The 15232-nt window shown below is 47.7% G+C and overlaps 1 protein-coding gene across 1 annotated transcript in view; it reads right to left on the bottom strand.

Annotated features, from left to right (window-relative positions):
- Nucleotides 1-14194, bottom strand: part of LOC138516859 (homeobox protein EMX1) — a 61939-nt gene extending 47745 nt beyond the window's left edge. The window contains exon 1 of the mRNA XM_069632302.1: nucleotides 13057-14194. Coding sequence (XP_069488403.1) covers nucleotides 13057-13411 — 355 coding nt within the window. The 5' untranslated portion in view covers nucleotides 13412-14194. The remainder of the gene's footprint in view (nucleotides 1-13056) is intronic.
- Nucleotides 14195-15232: the final 1038 nt, after the last annotated feature.

The following is a 15232-nucleotide window of genomic DNA, read 5'->3' as shown; positions in this document are numbered from 1 at the left end:
ATATGACTGGCTGCCTGGTCCACTGTGAGTCATACAGGGGCTAGCCCCTCCACCCCAGCCAGTCTGTCCTAGTGCCCTGCACTTGCCTTCGAGCACCCTTCCCTGATCAGACTGCTGTGTCCAGTCACCCCCTGGCCCCTCCTCGCACTACCGACCCTCACCTCGTCACCCACAGCACTTGCCCACCTGGCCTGACCTAGTACTTGCCCACGGACCCCCCAAGCTCTTACCCAGCCACTTCGCTCCTTACCTCCTGCAACCCCACTGCCTCCATCTCATCCAATCCCTCCACCCCCCTCCCCTCCCCGCACTTCCTGTTGAAAGCACATGCACTATCCTAAAGTCACAAGGCCTAGCTGGGCCGTTTTTTGTTGTGTTATCCTCATCTGTTTGCGTCCCTTAGTCTTGTGGCGCCTGGAAGCACTATCTGCTGTATAGGCGCCATACGAATGTTCAATAAATAAAATAAATAAATAAACTGGTTCTAGATACACGGTCACAGTGAAGTGTCGGATATATTTTGAAGTAGGACATATGTCTGTTTAATATTGTGAATGAGAGGTCAGTGGGCGGTACACCGCCTAGAACTCGCTGACCTTTGTAAACCACTCACCGGCTGTATCCCGCCCGAAGCCTTTCATCATGTGACCAATTGCTCCTATATATGTATTGGGTTTATAAAGCATCCATCTAGCAGGGGAAAATATATTTTTGCCACCCCGAAACACAATTTCCAGTCCTTTGTAGTCTTACCCTCCTAAAACATGGGTAATATGTTGCCTGACTGAGCCACGTTTTAATGAGTTGGACATATTTTTTTTTCCAGTATTCAATATAGTACAGACGTAGCGCCAGGAAGCAAAGTAGCGCTTTCCGAAGATACATTTATTGTCGCAGGAGCATCGCGAACATGATACTCTTAACACAGGCAATTTTCTGGAGTCTGAGTTGAGTCCAGGTTATAGACCCCAACATGCATTGCGAAAAGGGGAGGGGCTATGCGAGTGAGGTCTTGCTTGCTTCCTGAATTTCACTTATGCACAATTCAATCGCAGGGAGATGCCACTATGTCACCAGCATCCCTGCACCTCTGTGCCCAGGTTTCCCGCTGCTCTCAGGAGCCGCAACACATACATTTCCTGAGTGATGCAAATGTATAATGTTTTTATTAAGCTTCAATTTTCATTTGCGGCTCAAACTCTAAATTCAAAGAGCTCCGGTGCACGTGATGATGGCAACAAATGGCGCCAGGTGACCTGTCGTTATGACCACACATCACCTGTGCATTAAAAACAAGGCACACACATAACAAGAGTGGCACACTTTTTCTATTGTGGCATCCTATAGACCCCATTGCAATTTAGCACCACTTGGGCAAAATAGCACAGACGTGGGCATGATTCACCAAAGTGTTTTATAATGGCGCAAACCCGTTGGAAAATGCACTCGAACGCAAGGAACTCAGTTTGCACCACACAATGCAGGTGATCTGACCCGCCCCATTGGCCTTGCGGCCGCTTCTAACTCTTGCCCGCCTTGTGGATGGGGTGAAGCTTTGTAACTCATGTTTTAGCCACGCAGATTCTCTAATCGGCCAATGCGTCCTTTCTTCTAAACTGTAAAGGAGGGCGGCCGGTAGAGTCTTTGCCGATAGGTGGGGTCACCCCAGTGTGTTCTGGGGCGTAAGCTGTGACCTGATTCCTCTTCTTGCGAAAACGAGGGACTCTTTGGCATAAGATGGCTGCCAGGCCAAGCAGTAAGACGCGTTGGTGGTTTGGGATTTCTCTCTGAACCCTCCTCCCCGTGCGTCGCCACAATTCAAGACAAACTTCTTGCTGTGGGTTTGGGGTGTGTATGTGTGGGCGCATGCCTGCATGTGCCTGTAGGGGGCGTGCGCCAACACCACTCGTAGGTTTGGGTATACTTATGCTTGTCCCATCACAGAAGCACTCCAAGCCGTGATCTCTTTTATCAACTAACCAAACATACAGTATGTGGAGAATATTAATGTTTATGCTTTCTTAGACCCAAAGATTTATTCGCTTTATGAGCAGAACCATCTCGGTACCGGAAGCAACTCAAGGCCTGTCTCTTTGCTTCTGCCTTCTCTCTTCCTCTCCCCTGCTGATCACCTGCCTGATCCATGCACTGGTCACCTGGCTACCCTCTGATTTCGGGCCCAGGTCCCTGCCTGTCCGGCTACAATCCTGCACTGCCTCTTGGCTCCCCTGCACTTGCGGTCTGCATCTGTAACCCTACAGTCCCTCCCCTTGCACTCATTCGCCACCCGCTGGCTGTACTTATGAGTACCAGCACTTGCCACCCGTTGGCTGCACTTATGAGTACCCGCACTTGCCACCCGTTGGCTGCACTCTTGTTTTCTCCTTTGTTCCGCACTTCTCCATCCTCCCCCTACCCTCTGCACTTCTCCCCTCCCCCTTCCCTGCTCTTGCGCGATGTGCATGACACAAGTCCCGGTAAAATCGTTGTTTTGTCCTCCTTTTTGTTTCCCCTTTCTTGTCTTGTCGCGCCTGGAAACACTTGTGTACAGGCGCGTTATAAGGCCATATCATATCACATCATTAAATCTGGAATAATGTACACACAAATATACATTGTATATGGGACAAAGTACTCCTTTCACTACGTTATGAAAAAAAAATTGCAAGTCACAGCGGAATTCGGTAAAGAAATCGAGGAACAAGGCCAAAGGTTGAGTTGCATATTACGGTCACTGTACTCCGAAGTGACTTGGAATATCCTTTTTACATGTTGTAGGGGGCACTCCATTTCTAAAAATACATAGGACCTGATTTACAAAAGTGTTCTACAATAGTACACCCCATTGAAAAACGCTTTGTAACTCAGGCCCACGACATATGATTGAATATTTGATTTTATACTCAAGGTGGAGCAAATTATCTTCCAATTTTTCATATATTGAGTAAATGTATGTGTTACAGTTGGAAAAAAAATGTTAAACGAGAAGCATTGTTGTGGTTTAAAATAAATGGTAACATGAAGCTAGAGGAAAGGTTTCCTGCGCTAAACTTCAGCAGTTCCCTAAATAGACATTCTACCATAATTGTCTATTCATAAACTATTGACAGTGGTCGAAGTGAGTGGGAACGGTCTAGGGCTGCGTTCCAATGCTTTTTTATGTTTTACTGTTAACAGTTCCACTACTGTTGGCAACCAGTTTCAGCATTCCAGAACGGTTCTTTGCGAAGTTAAAGTACACTTCCCATTTTACTCTCAGATAGTTCCAGCGAAAAATGAAATCTGTTTCAACTTCATTGGCTGTCAACCCGCGTGACCGCAATCCTTGAAAATGGTTTGCGCAACGCTCCTTTCCTGCCTACTCTGGCCCCCCGCAGGGGCACTGTTCCACTGCTTTTTTGGGTGAACTTCTACCACTGACCATTGTCTGTAAATGTTCACATATTGTTCAGGAGAAATGAATCTTAAACGCTGGGCACAACTTTAATTAAGGGCTGGAGTGGAATTCGGCTGAGTGCTGGCTCTGGCAGCCGCAATGTGACATCAGAACCAAATTGTAATATCCTATTACAGTTGGTAATTGGCAGCAATTCTTCTAGGAAGTCAATTGCACTTTTGTTAAGGAAAGGCAGCTCAGGTGAGAGAGTTCTAGGACTTGAACACTCACCGCAGCGATGAGTAGTCAAAGGGCTGGCGCCTGGCAGTGATGACTCACGAGTGCAACCATTTCAGGTAATTAGCGTAAATACGACCAGAAAATGCGATATTATTGCATAGAAATGATGGGACATTATGCCACATAATATCCTAATTATGGAGGGAATTCGCCTACAAAGAGCTGAATTAATTGGATTCCTTGGACTTGAAAAAAAAAATCGAACTGTTTTTGTTTTTGGAAAGTAGACAAGCGAGTAGTCCCAGGAGGATAGCTCAGTGGCAAAGTGCTCGCCTTGGCAATAAGAGGACAGGAAGCCACACAGGTACGATCCCGGGTCCGCGAGTAGGAACCTGCAGGTATTAAGCCATTATAAATACGCAATGACATATTCCTGTAACAGCGCCTTGATGCAGTCGGGTTTTTATGAGCGCTTTGAAAATGCAATAAAAAAAAATAAGTAGGTCGGGTGTGCCTTCAGAACCCGGTAACAAAGGCTTTGCTTCCCGTCCTTGTTTACTATCGACCTGGGGAGCCCTGCGTAGGGTGACATTCAGATAATTATAATATGAAAAAATAGGTGGCAAGAACAGTAAACTTGCATGACCAATCCGTGATGTCAAAACTCCATATTTGGAATATAAATGTCAGCTAGTGAGGCTACAAGTGGAGGGTTATAAAATGCCGTAACTCCCGCAGCAGACATTTCCGCCTCATTCACCAAAGCGTTTTACAATGGCGCACTCCCATTGAGAACTGCTTCGACTTGCTGCAATGACGCAATTCATTGAGACTCCTCCCTAGATGTTGTCTTGAGAATCCGCTACCAAGGTGAAGCCATTCACCCTTTGCATACTTGGTCCACGACATATACTGTAGCGCCGAGAGCCGCTCACACATGGCGAAGGCGCTTTGGAGGGAATGCAAAGAGAAACACAAGGGGTTGGGTTCTTTCACAACTGGATACGATTACACATTTTCAACCCATAGGAATGGGTATTTACCCGTCAAGGACATGCACGTTGACATCTCAAATGCACACAGGAGGCCAGGTTCTCAGGGGAGCAGTTGCTTACACTGGAAGGTGCTTGGCTAGGGTTTCAGATATTATAATGCTTTTCTTTGCTGTGTTATGTTATAAAACCGCATAAAGCGCAAGGTACTCCCCAAGGCATCTTGGCGCTACAAGCAACCGGGAGGAGTCTACCCAAGGTAACCACGCAGTTAAAAGAAATACGTCTTCAAGGAGCGCCTAAATAAACCACGGCTGGCACTGCATATCACGGAGTGCCCACGGGAGCGAATTGCCCGGAGCTGAGCCGGCTGCATTTCCTGCTCGAGCGTTTTAACAGCCCCTGCCTACAATAAAATATATGTTACTGAAGTCATATAACATCAGAACAAACATATTACGAGGATACCGTGGAGGCAATGCGCACCGTGGTGCAGTGCTTGCAAGCTGGGCAGGTCCGGCACCGCGGCACGAGGCGTCATATAAGCCCATCAAAACAAAAAATAACTATATGAGAACAGAACATCAGGAGAAGCCCCCAGTTGTAAAATCACAAGAGGTCAATTACCCTGTCCTCCTCCGGATGTTATGTCGAACTGAAAGCCAGTGAAACTCGCAGAAGACGGCCAGCAACTTCCAGGGGCCCGCCTCCTAAGCGCCCCGGGACCAAGATCCGACGAAAAAGCCAGTCCCTCTTTCTAAACACTGGCAATTACTCCGGACCTTAGAGAACCTATGGACTGCTTCCGGAGGAATGTCACTGTGGTGTTATATAGACCAACATACCCCAGTCAAATAGATTATAAGGGTAGATATATATATATATGTATGATGGCAGAAGACGACCACTATTTAGGGATATATATATATATATTCTTTTTACATATGGTTTATTGCAGACATTTGTCAATATCATACATTTCATTTAAAATCACATATCCTTTTCACACTTACATTACATATATGCAAAATTCACCTTGACGCTCTGTGCTTGTATGAAGCACTCAGCCTGCGGCTTTCCACTTAAAATGCTATCAGCCTACTTGTTTGCTTATGTTTATCCTTTGAACGTACTTCATCGCGTACAGTGTTTTGCTTCATTTTAGTTACTAATCACAGTTTTGAGGGGTACATTATTGCACACAGAAGAGTTAGGGCGGAAGGTGGAAGCGCCACCTATTGTGGTACGGTGTTGCGCTGCCCATGGAACTCATTCCCGCGCTTGAGTTCAATATCTGGCTGGGATTCGATCCCAGTGCACACTCCCTTCCGCTGCTGTGTGCCTGTGACTTGTGACTTGCTCAGTGTAACCTTTCGACGGGGTTCCTACTTGGAAATGTACATAAAATAAGCCTTGATTGCAAAGGGGCAGACATCTTGAAGCTATGCCGGCAACATGGACAGGGGAACAGACTATGCTGGACTTGCTAACCTCTCCTCCAGAGATGCCAATGAAGGCCAACTTATATTGCTCTGGGCGGGTCTCAGGATCTTTCCCACAGTTTCCCACTAAAGGACTATCTGTGATACTCAAAGGGCATGTCAATTAATTAAAGACTTTTTAGAAGCAAATTCTGAGAAAAAGAAGCCCTTTCCTAGGCCCTAAGGGAAACAAGACAGGTTAACTGAAGGAGTTCAATCATAATTTCAACTAGTCGCCATAATGATGACGAGTATGATGGCCCACAGCACGCGCGGTCCCGCGCAGCTGCCAATGCGTACAGTGCTCCTGCCTCGTCTCCTAGCTCCCTACTGGAAAGTGTTTACCGGATGCAGTGTGTTTGTTTGTTTGTCGTCCTTTGTTTGTTGCCTTGCGTCCCACAGTCTAATTATCCTTATTGACATGTTCATTGATGCAAATTAACTTTTTTTTTTTACCCTTTCTTCATTGTGTCGGGGATACCCGGAGATTGTACTAAGAAAACAGATGTTTGATGCTTACTGCGCCACTCTAACTCTGCCATTGTTGAAATGGGGAGTTGTCTGCTGGAGGCTCGGGTTCCTCGCTATGAACTGGGGGTTTGCGATAAATATGTTTGAGCACGCTGTTTCTCTGCACTACATACATGTGCATACCGGAGAGGCCACAAGCATGCCTTCGGAGGCGAAGTATCACAGAAGACCGTATCGACAAGGCCTTTTTTGGTGGCCCATACTGTGTGCACCTCTTAACCTATCCATGCAGTTTTCCCTCCATAAACATTTAGCATATGTTGAATTATTTGGAACTATGTTCTTATGGGTGTGTCTATAGCGAATCAGTGGGGTAAAAACAAGTTTTTAAAACATGTTAAGATTATTATCTATACATTGAAGGTGAATTCTACATACGTTGAGAGTGGCATGTTAACATGTAAACACACAGTACATTTGGAGTATTTCCCATTTACAAACAATATTCCATCCCACGAGAAACGAAACCTTAACTCACACAACACCACCACTCTACTTCGCAAGACTCACTTTAACTAGAGCAAGAACGAGATCTACCTAATATTTTGAAGCAGGTGTTGTGAAAATGTTGTTCCTTAGGCTTGAATGTCTTTCTCTTTAGTTGCTCATGGAATACCTACTATTTGAATGGAGCATTATGAAATAGTCGTTCCTTAGGCTTGTAGGTGTTGCCCTTTAGTTGCTTGTGGAATACCTACTATTTGAATCGAGTGTCGTTCTTTAGACTTGAAGGTGTTTCCCATTAGTTGCTCATGGACTACCTAATATTTGAAGCGAGCGTTGATGTCATAGTCATCAACACTGAAAACGGACTTCAAGCACACCAGCACTGCGCAGTGCCGGGCCACTCTGTAAAGGTACGTTTCTTTTTTTTATTCCCCCCCCCCAAAAAAACACACCATTAGTACGGGTGTACACATAGTTGCCAACATGTCCATTGTATTCTATAAGTGCTTATCAAGTCCTGTTTTCTTTGCATTCTGGGATGTGTAGTTCCACGTTTCCCGTTGTAAAACTCTGACTACAAGTCCCAGAATGCAAAGAAAAAGTAGGAGGACCTACTGATAGGAATGGGTAATGTTGGCAACTATGTTGTAGAGAGATAGATAGACAGATAGTCTGCTGGTTAGATAGATAGTTGGTTAGCTAGGGAGATGGCCGAGCAGATGAAATGCCTCTGGTCCATAGCAAAGCTATAGGTCAGCAGCAGCGCTTGAGGACCCGAGCAGGCAAGGCCAGAAACGAGGCGAGAGAGCCATCCGCTGAGTTAGCCTAATCTTTCCTTTCCCTCTCCAAACAAAGGGCGCTTTGAAGGTCCGCCCGCTCCCTTGTTCCCTCGCTCTGCTCTACCGAGTGAAAGCCTTAAAGCGGATCTGCATTTATAACCCGATAATGAGGGGGCGGGAGGGAACCGGCTTGTAGAGACAAGAAGAAAAAACACACAGGGCATCGTGTACACATGTGTTAACACCCTCCTCCCCACCTCTGCTTTCTCCCCTTAATTCTTTGCCCCTACCCCCTTTCTTTATCACCCCCTCCTCAGCCCCCCTGACTAATCAGGATCTTTTAATTCTCATTTGCCGGCAGAGATGGGAATAATCACTGTGAATGGGCTGCCTTTTGTGCGGATGCCGGTAAACCACACCGCGTCCTGAGAGGACTCGCGTGGCGCAGAGGGGTAAGCGGGCCGGGCGGCGTGGGTTCGATTCGCAGCTCCGGCTGATGGGACGAACTGTTAATGCTATATCACGATTAATAAGATTAGCAATAACACTTATTTTAAGCACAACTGGCGCGGAAACAAGTCACAGCTCCTAGTATTATTAAATAATGTCCATTCCCGTGGAGAGGCACGATAAACAAATAAAGATGTGTTTAAAATGACTTGTCTGCCTTGGGCTAAGGTCGACCTGGGCGCTTCTGTGTAGGGCCTGGCATTGCCTCTCCTAATCACGTTTGGGCACATTCTCAATGTGGCGCCGTTCACCGAAGGAAAACCTCGAAGGCAGCTTTAAACTAAGAAAGAGTGGGAAGGAAAGTCGTCTGTCTAGGAAATATCGATTAAAAAAATATATGTGTACTGCCGATTTGATGTCTCATACCAGAATGCCGGGAGTTTTGAAATATGTACAGAGAACAGGGTCTGTCACTGGCGGGGCCAGTGCACGTCACAATGGACGCCTCGGGGCCGCGGTATTCGACCGGTCTCGAAGTTGACGAGCGTTAAGGCGCGTTCCGCCAGTTCACCCGAAAGAGCGGTATTCGATAGCACTGCCGGCAAATACCGTCGCGATGTTGTAATGCGTGTGATTTAAAAGGAATTTAAACGGACGCCTCCGAGAAATCTGCGACATTTTAAAAGGCCTCCTAGCATGTTTCCCCGCTCCCTGCCATACAGACCACGGCCCTACCGAAAAATGGCAACAAATGAACTAACCTCCAGCCAGGGGGCTGTTCAGATTGGTCAGACGAAAAGATGGCCCGAAACATAAAAGAAGCAGTAACATACTCGCCCCACTTTACCCCCCTCATCCCCCGCCTCCCGCACACACACTCCTCAACCCGACCTCGGCACCCTCGCTCCCCATCTGGCGGTTTTAACTGTTGATAAAAGCACACAAAATAACAAACATGATATATGTTAAGTAATACTGATTGAATGATGTATTTTAATGTTTTAAATATACGATGAACTTCATTGCTATTGGTATTTAATGTGAAAATATTGTAGCTTTATTTTTTTTAAAGGCCCCTCATTATCAAAGGAGCTCTTGACATTCCATGCCTTGCTGTGAAGTCCCTTCTCAGTCCGTCTCTGTGGCGCAAGCAGCTCGTGCCTGGACGCTAGGGAGATCGAGCCGCCCTCAGATGACACATTTCTGAAAATCTATAAAAATCTGGGCCTGCCACCCTCCCTTTCCTCAAAACCTGGACTAGGTTTTTAAATCAAAAACCTCTGGGGACAGAAGGCCCGAATCCAGAACTTACAAGGCAAAACTGGGACGCCTGGTCACCCTAAAGTGGCCTGATAAACCTTCAGATACTGTTGCAAATTCCTGAAATGTGGTGTGCACCCTCATTCTGTTTCACACATTATTATTGAGTAGTGATCTGTACCCGAATTAGGATAAAGCGTTCTACGAGTAACACAGTGATTAAGCGGCTTGTGCCTGGATGAGGATAAAACGCTCTTTAAGTAATGCACGATGGGTCATCGGATTGCGTACGGATAGGGATAAAACGCTCTGTAAGTAACGCAGGGTGGGTCATCGGCTTGTATCCGGAGAAGGATAAAGCGGTCTGTAATGCAGGGTGGGCCATGGGCTTGTGTCCGGAGAAGGATAAAGCGCTCTGTAATGCAGGGTGGGCCATTGGCTTGTATCCGGAGAAGGATAAAGAGGTCTATAATATATGCAGGGTGGGCCATTGGCTTGTATCTGGAGAAGGATAAAGCGCTCTGTAAGTAACGCAGGGTGGGTCATCGGCTTGTGTACTGATAGGGATAAAGCGATCTGTAAGTAACGCAGGGTGGGTCATCAGCTTGTGTCCGGAGAAGGATAAAGCGCTCTGTAAGTAATGCAGGGTGGGTTATCAACTGGTGTCGGGATAAGGATAAGACGCTATGTAAGTAATGCAGGGTGGTTAATCGGCTTGTGTCTGGAGAAGGATAAAGCAACCTGTAAGTAACGCAGGGTGGGTCACCGGCTTGTGTCCAGAGAAAGATAAAGCTCTCTGCAAGTAACGCAGGGTGGGTTATCGGCTTGTGTTCGGAAAACGATAAGGCGCTCTGTAAGTAACGGAGGGTGGGTCATCGGCTTGTGTCCGGAGAAGGATAAAGCGCTCTGTAAGTAGCGGAGGGTGGGTCATCGGCTTGTGTCCGGAGAAGGATAAAGCGCTCTGTAAGTAGCGGAGGGTGGGTCATCGGCTTGTGTCCGGAGAAGGATAAAGCGCTCTGTAAGTAACGCAGGGTGGGTCATCGGCTTGTGTCAGGATAAGGCACTCTGTAAGTAATGCAGAGTGGGTCATCGTCTTGTGTCCGGATAAATATAAGGCACGCTGTAAGTAACGCAGGGTGCGTCATCGGCTTGTGTCCTGAGAAGGATAAAGCGATGTGTAAGTAACGCAGGGTGGGTCATCGCGGTACGAATATGGATAAAGTACTCTGTAAGTAAGGGAGGGTGGGTCATCGGCTTGTATATGGAGAAGGATAAAGCGCTCTGTAAGTAATGCAGGGTGGGTCATCGGCTTGTGTCCGGAGAAGGATAAACCGCTCTGTAAGTAACGGAGGGTGGATGATCAGCTTGTGTCCGGAGAAGGATAAAGCGCTCTGTAAGTAACGCAGCGTGGGTCATTAGCTTGTGTCCGGAGAAGGATAAAGCGCTCTTTAACTAACGCAGGGTGGGTTATCGGCTTGTGTCCGGAGAAGGATAAATTGCTCTGTAAGTAACGCAGCGTGGGTCATTGGCTTGTGTCCGGAGAAGGATAAAGCGCTCTTTAACTAACGCAGGGTGGGTTATCGGCTTGTGTCCGGAGAAGGATAAATTGCTCTGTAAATAACGCAGCGTGGGTCATTGGCTTGTGTCCGGAGAAGGATAAAGTGCTCTGTAAGTAACACGGGGTGGGTCATCGGCTTGTGTCAGGATAATGCACTGTGTAAGTTACACAGTGTGGGTCACCGGCTTGTGTCCGGATACGGATGAAGCGCTCTGTAAGTAACGCGGGTGGGTTACCCACCGGCTTGTGTCCGGAGAAGGATAAAGCACTCTGTAAGTAACGCGGGTGGGTCACCGGCTTGTGTCCGCAGAAGGATAAATCGCTATGTCAGTAACGGAGGGTGGTTAATCGGCATGTAAGGATAAAGGGCTGTGTATATAACGTGGGTGGGTCATCGCATCGTGCAGTGTCCGGAGATGGATAAAGCGCTCTGTAAGTCTTAAAGTATGGAACACCGTACTGTAACCGGAAGAGAATAAAACGTAGTGTAGCTAAAGAGCTATTAAGAAGTGATATGTAATTAAAACGTATAATACGCAACAAAGTATTGAACGGTACACTATCGAAAAAAAAGGATAACACGTTAATAATAGTCAGGCATTATTAATACGGTGCTGGAGCCTCTGTAAATCACACATCATGGAAGCTCGTGCTGTAACCGGAAATGAATGCAACGCATTGTAGAGAAGCAGTTAGTGAGAAGGGGTAGGTCATTAAATAAGGATACATCAAGTAGTATACGCCAGAAATTATTCCATAGTGCGCAGTGTCTAAAGAATGACAGAGGACGCGTTGAACGTCCGAAATGATTAATACGTGGTCTGTATTCGGACAAGGAAACCGCGCATAGAAGCCCACGCGCTGTTAAGAACTGAGCAGTAGTGAAATAAGCAGACACCGAAGTTTACGTCAGAAGCGGCCGAGACGCGCTCGCTTTCCGGGGTAAGCAGAGCCCGAATTCAGTTCCAGACATGATTATTGATCGTGTGTTTCCGGATAATGCGTCACACTCTGCCCGGATAGTCCGCACGCTTTTGTGACGTTGTTTTCTCCGAATAAGGAATGACGCACCCTGATTGTACAGCGCAGATTATTGGTACAATTGGCGAAACTCTTAGGACTAGCAAATGAGTGGAAACAATTCCAAGTAAGTCCTAATACAAAAATACCGACCCCCGAATAAGCTGCCGAAAATCACCTCCTGGGGCAGGAGAAAAACACGCGACAGGTTTCCTGCCATTCCGCCTTAAATATGGGTGTGAAAGGTCGTATGTGCACACCGCGTTGACCGCCTACAACTAGGTAACTCGCCACGGCTAAACCGCTCCATGAAAAGCGAGTTAACAGCACACGATGTATGCCGACAGGCCCTGTGGACTTTTGCGTTTGATGGGGGATTTGGGGGGGGGAGGGGTCAGCGTTAAGTGCCTTTTATCATTGTTTCACGTGTCAATTAATTAACGTGTTCCTTAGATCAGTGATCGATTCACTCGGTCATTAGTTAAATAATTTGTCCAACGTTGCACGTTCTGAATTCTCACAAGGCCTAGTTGGTCCGCCTCTAGCTTTCATTGTTATATCTGTTTTTTTTTCCACTCCTATGTTCCCTCCCTGTTGCCCTGCGGGCGCTTTGAAACACAATGTACTCGTATTAGCGCCTTACATATGCACAATAAATAAATAAATGCAGAAATAAATAAATAAACAAACAAATAAATAAATTAATGCATGTATTCTTTAGTTCATGGAGTAAGTCGTGCATTCGTCTGCTGTTGTGTGCATTCATGCATTCACCCATGCACTCGTCACTCCACTCCTCCACTCGTTTCGGTACCTACCATGGACTTCCCTTACTGGGTTTCCTTACCTCCCTCGCTTAAGTAACAGCCAAAACTGCGCGTGCAGGGAAGAGACCCCGCCGAGAGAGGGGCGCGCTATTTACCTTGAAATCTGTGTCCAAAGAACCTATTTCGCAGCACCCAGGGGTAGAAGTTGAGAGGGTCTCTGTGCTGGGGTCCAAAGAAGGAGTGCGGGTGCTGGAGGTGGGGGCCGCCCAGCTGGTGGGGGTGCATGCTCAGCGACGGGTGGCCCACCGCCTCGGGAAAGACCAGGTGCTCGGGGTTGCCGTACAAGGGCCGGCCAGCCGGGCTGGGGTGGAAACCGTTCACGAAGGCGTCGGCCGCCCCGCTGGGGTAGTTGAGCGCCGTGGGTCGGATGGGCTCGTCCGAGGAGAGGTGGCTGTCCTTGCCCACGAGAGACTCGATGGTGAAGCAGCGCTTGGTGGTCGGTTGGAACATAGTTCGATTGGGGGGGGGGGGGGTTGTGTCCGTTTTGAAATGCCCCTGCCCGGGGTATGCGCCGCTTCCTCCTGCACTTCTACCCCAGGAGCGAGCGTGGCACGCCGCCCTGCTCCATGGAAGCCCGCTCCGCTGCCGCTGTGCCTCGTGGTTCTTTGGGGTGGCAGCGGCTGCTGGGCAGTGCTGGTTCCTGTGGCTGTCTGTGGTCCGTGGTCGCACTCCGCAGCAGGTGCTGCGACAGATAACCCGCGGGCCGGGCAAGTGGCCGCAGTTCGCGGACTTCCCCGCGCAGTTCTACTTTTTTCCGCAGTGGTGGTGGTTGTCAGCTGCCGCCGCTCTGCGCGCTTTTGCTGCCGCTCTGCGCGCTTCCTGGAGCACTCTGTAATTTCCTGGGTCTCTGTAGCTACTGCTCTCCTTCAAGGATAGAGGGAGGTGCAGGCCCCCTTGCTTCGGGTCCCCAGCAGTCAATCAGTTGGGGGACCCGTGGGAGCAGTACAAATAGACCGGTACCTGGAGGGGACACGCTGATTGGCCAGCCTCACCTGCCCAAAGGTTGGGGAGGGCAGAAGCAGAGAGGGGCGGGTGGGGGATCGCCTGAAAGATCAGGACTGGAGGCTTAGCAGAGAGCAAGGGGGCTGGTCTAGGGGAGGAGGGGTCGGGGAGGGGAGAGAGGGACCGGGTGACTCACGGCAGAGCCCCGCTAATGAACCCACCGTGGTTCGCAGCAGCAGCATCCGCGGCGCCAGCCTCGCCATCGTGGGCGCAGCGACAACAGGCCGGCCTCTCTGGGCGCCGAGCGACAGCGGGGCCTACGGGGGGGTGGTGGAGGGGGGGGCGGTGAAGGGGGAACGCGGAAAAAAGGAGGCGCGCGTGAGGAGAAAAGGAGTGGAAAGAAACGCGTGAAGAGGAAAGAGGCACTAGTGTGAAAGGGAAACCAGAGGAGACGGAGGTCTGGAAAGAATGCAAGCGAGAGGAGGAAAGAAGAGGAGTGTCAGATCAGGGGGTACAGAAAAAAAACTAATATATGAGGAGCAGAGGAGGAGGAGGGGTTGGACTGATGGCTATATGGAGAAGGAGAAACGACAGAAAGGCAGACAGAAAGAATATAGAGAAATGAGTTGAAGAGAGCAGAGTGCGATGAAGAAAGGAGAAAGAATAGCACAGGGTGAAGGGGTGAAAAGGCAGGAAGAAAAGGCCGTTTGGGGAAAAATAAAAGAAAAAATATGTGAACGTACGTTAAAAAAGCGAGGAAATAAACAATTAGAGAAGTAAAACAAAAGGAACGAGATAGTGCGCAAGTATACAAAAGAAAAAGAGGAGAGAGAGCAGGTCTGAGGGCGATGGAGGAAAGAGAGAACGCAGTCGGAAAGGAGGTGAAGGACAATGGGAATTAACGAAAGAAAGAAAGAAAGAAAGAAAGAAAGAAAGAAAGAAAGAAAGAAAGAAAGAAAGAAAGAAAGAAAGAAAGAAAGAAAGAAAGAAAATAAAAAAGAATCAAGGAAACAAAGAAACAAAGAGGGCAGATAAAGTAAGAAGGGTCGTAAGAAAGAAAGAAAGAAAAAAGAAAGAAAGAGAAAGAAAGAATCAAGGAAACAAAGAGGACAGATAAAGTAAGAAGGGTCGTAAGGAAGAAAGAAAGAAAGAATGAAAGAAAAAGAAGGAGAAAGAAAGAAAGAAAGAGAGAAAGAGAGAAAGAAAGAAAGAAAGAAAGAAAGAAAGAAAGAAAGAAAGAAAGAAAGAAAGAAAGAAAGAGAGAAGGATAGAAAGAAAGAAATGAACAGAGAAAGAAAGAAAGAAAGAAAGAAAGAAAGAAAGAAAGAA

The sequence above is a fragment of the Ambystoma mexicanum genome, chromosome 6q (genome assembly GCF_040938575.1).
Source record: "Ambystoma mexicanum isolate Mex_15411 chromosome 6q, UKY_AmexF1_1, whole genome shotgun sequence".
In the NCBI taxonomy this organism is placed as follows: Eukaryota; Metazoa; Chordata; class Amphibia; order Caudata; family Ambystomatidae; genus Ambystoma; species Ambystoma mexicanum.
The sequence above is the reverse complement of the archived record's forward strand: the minus strand, read 5'-3'. Positions and strand labels throughout refer to the sequence as shown.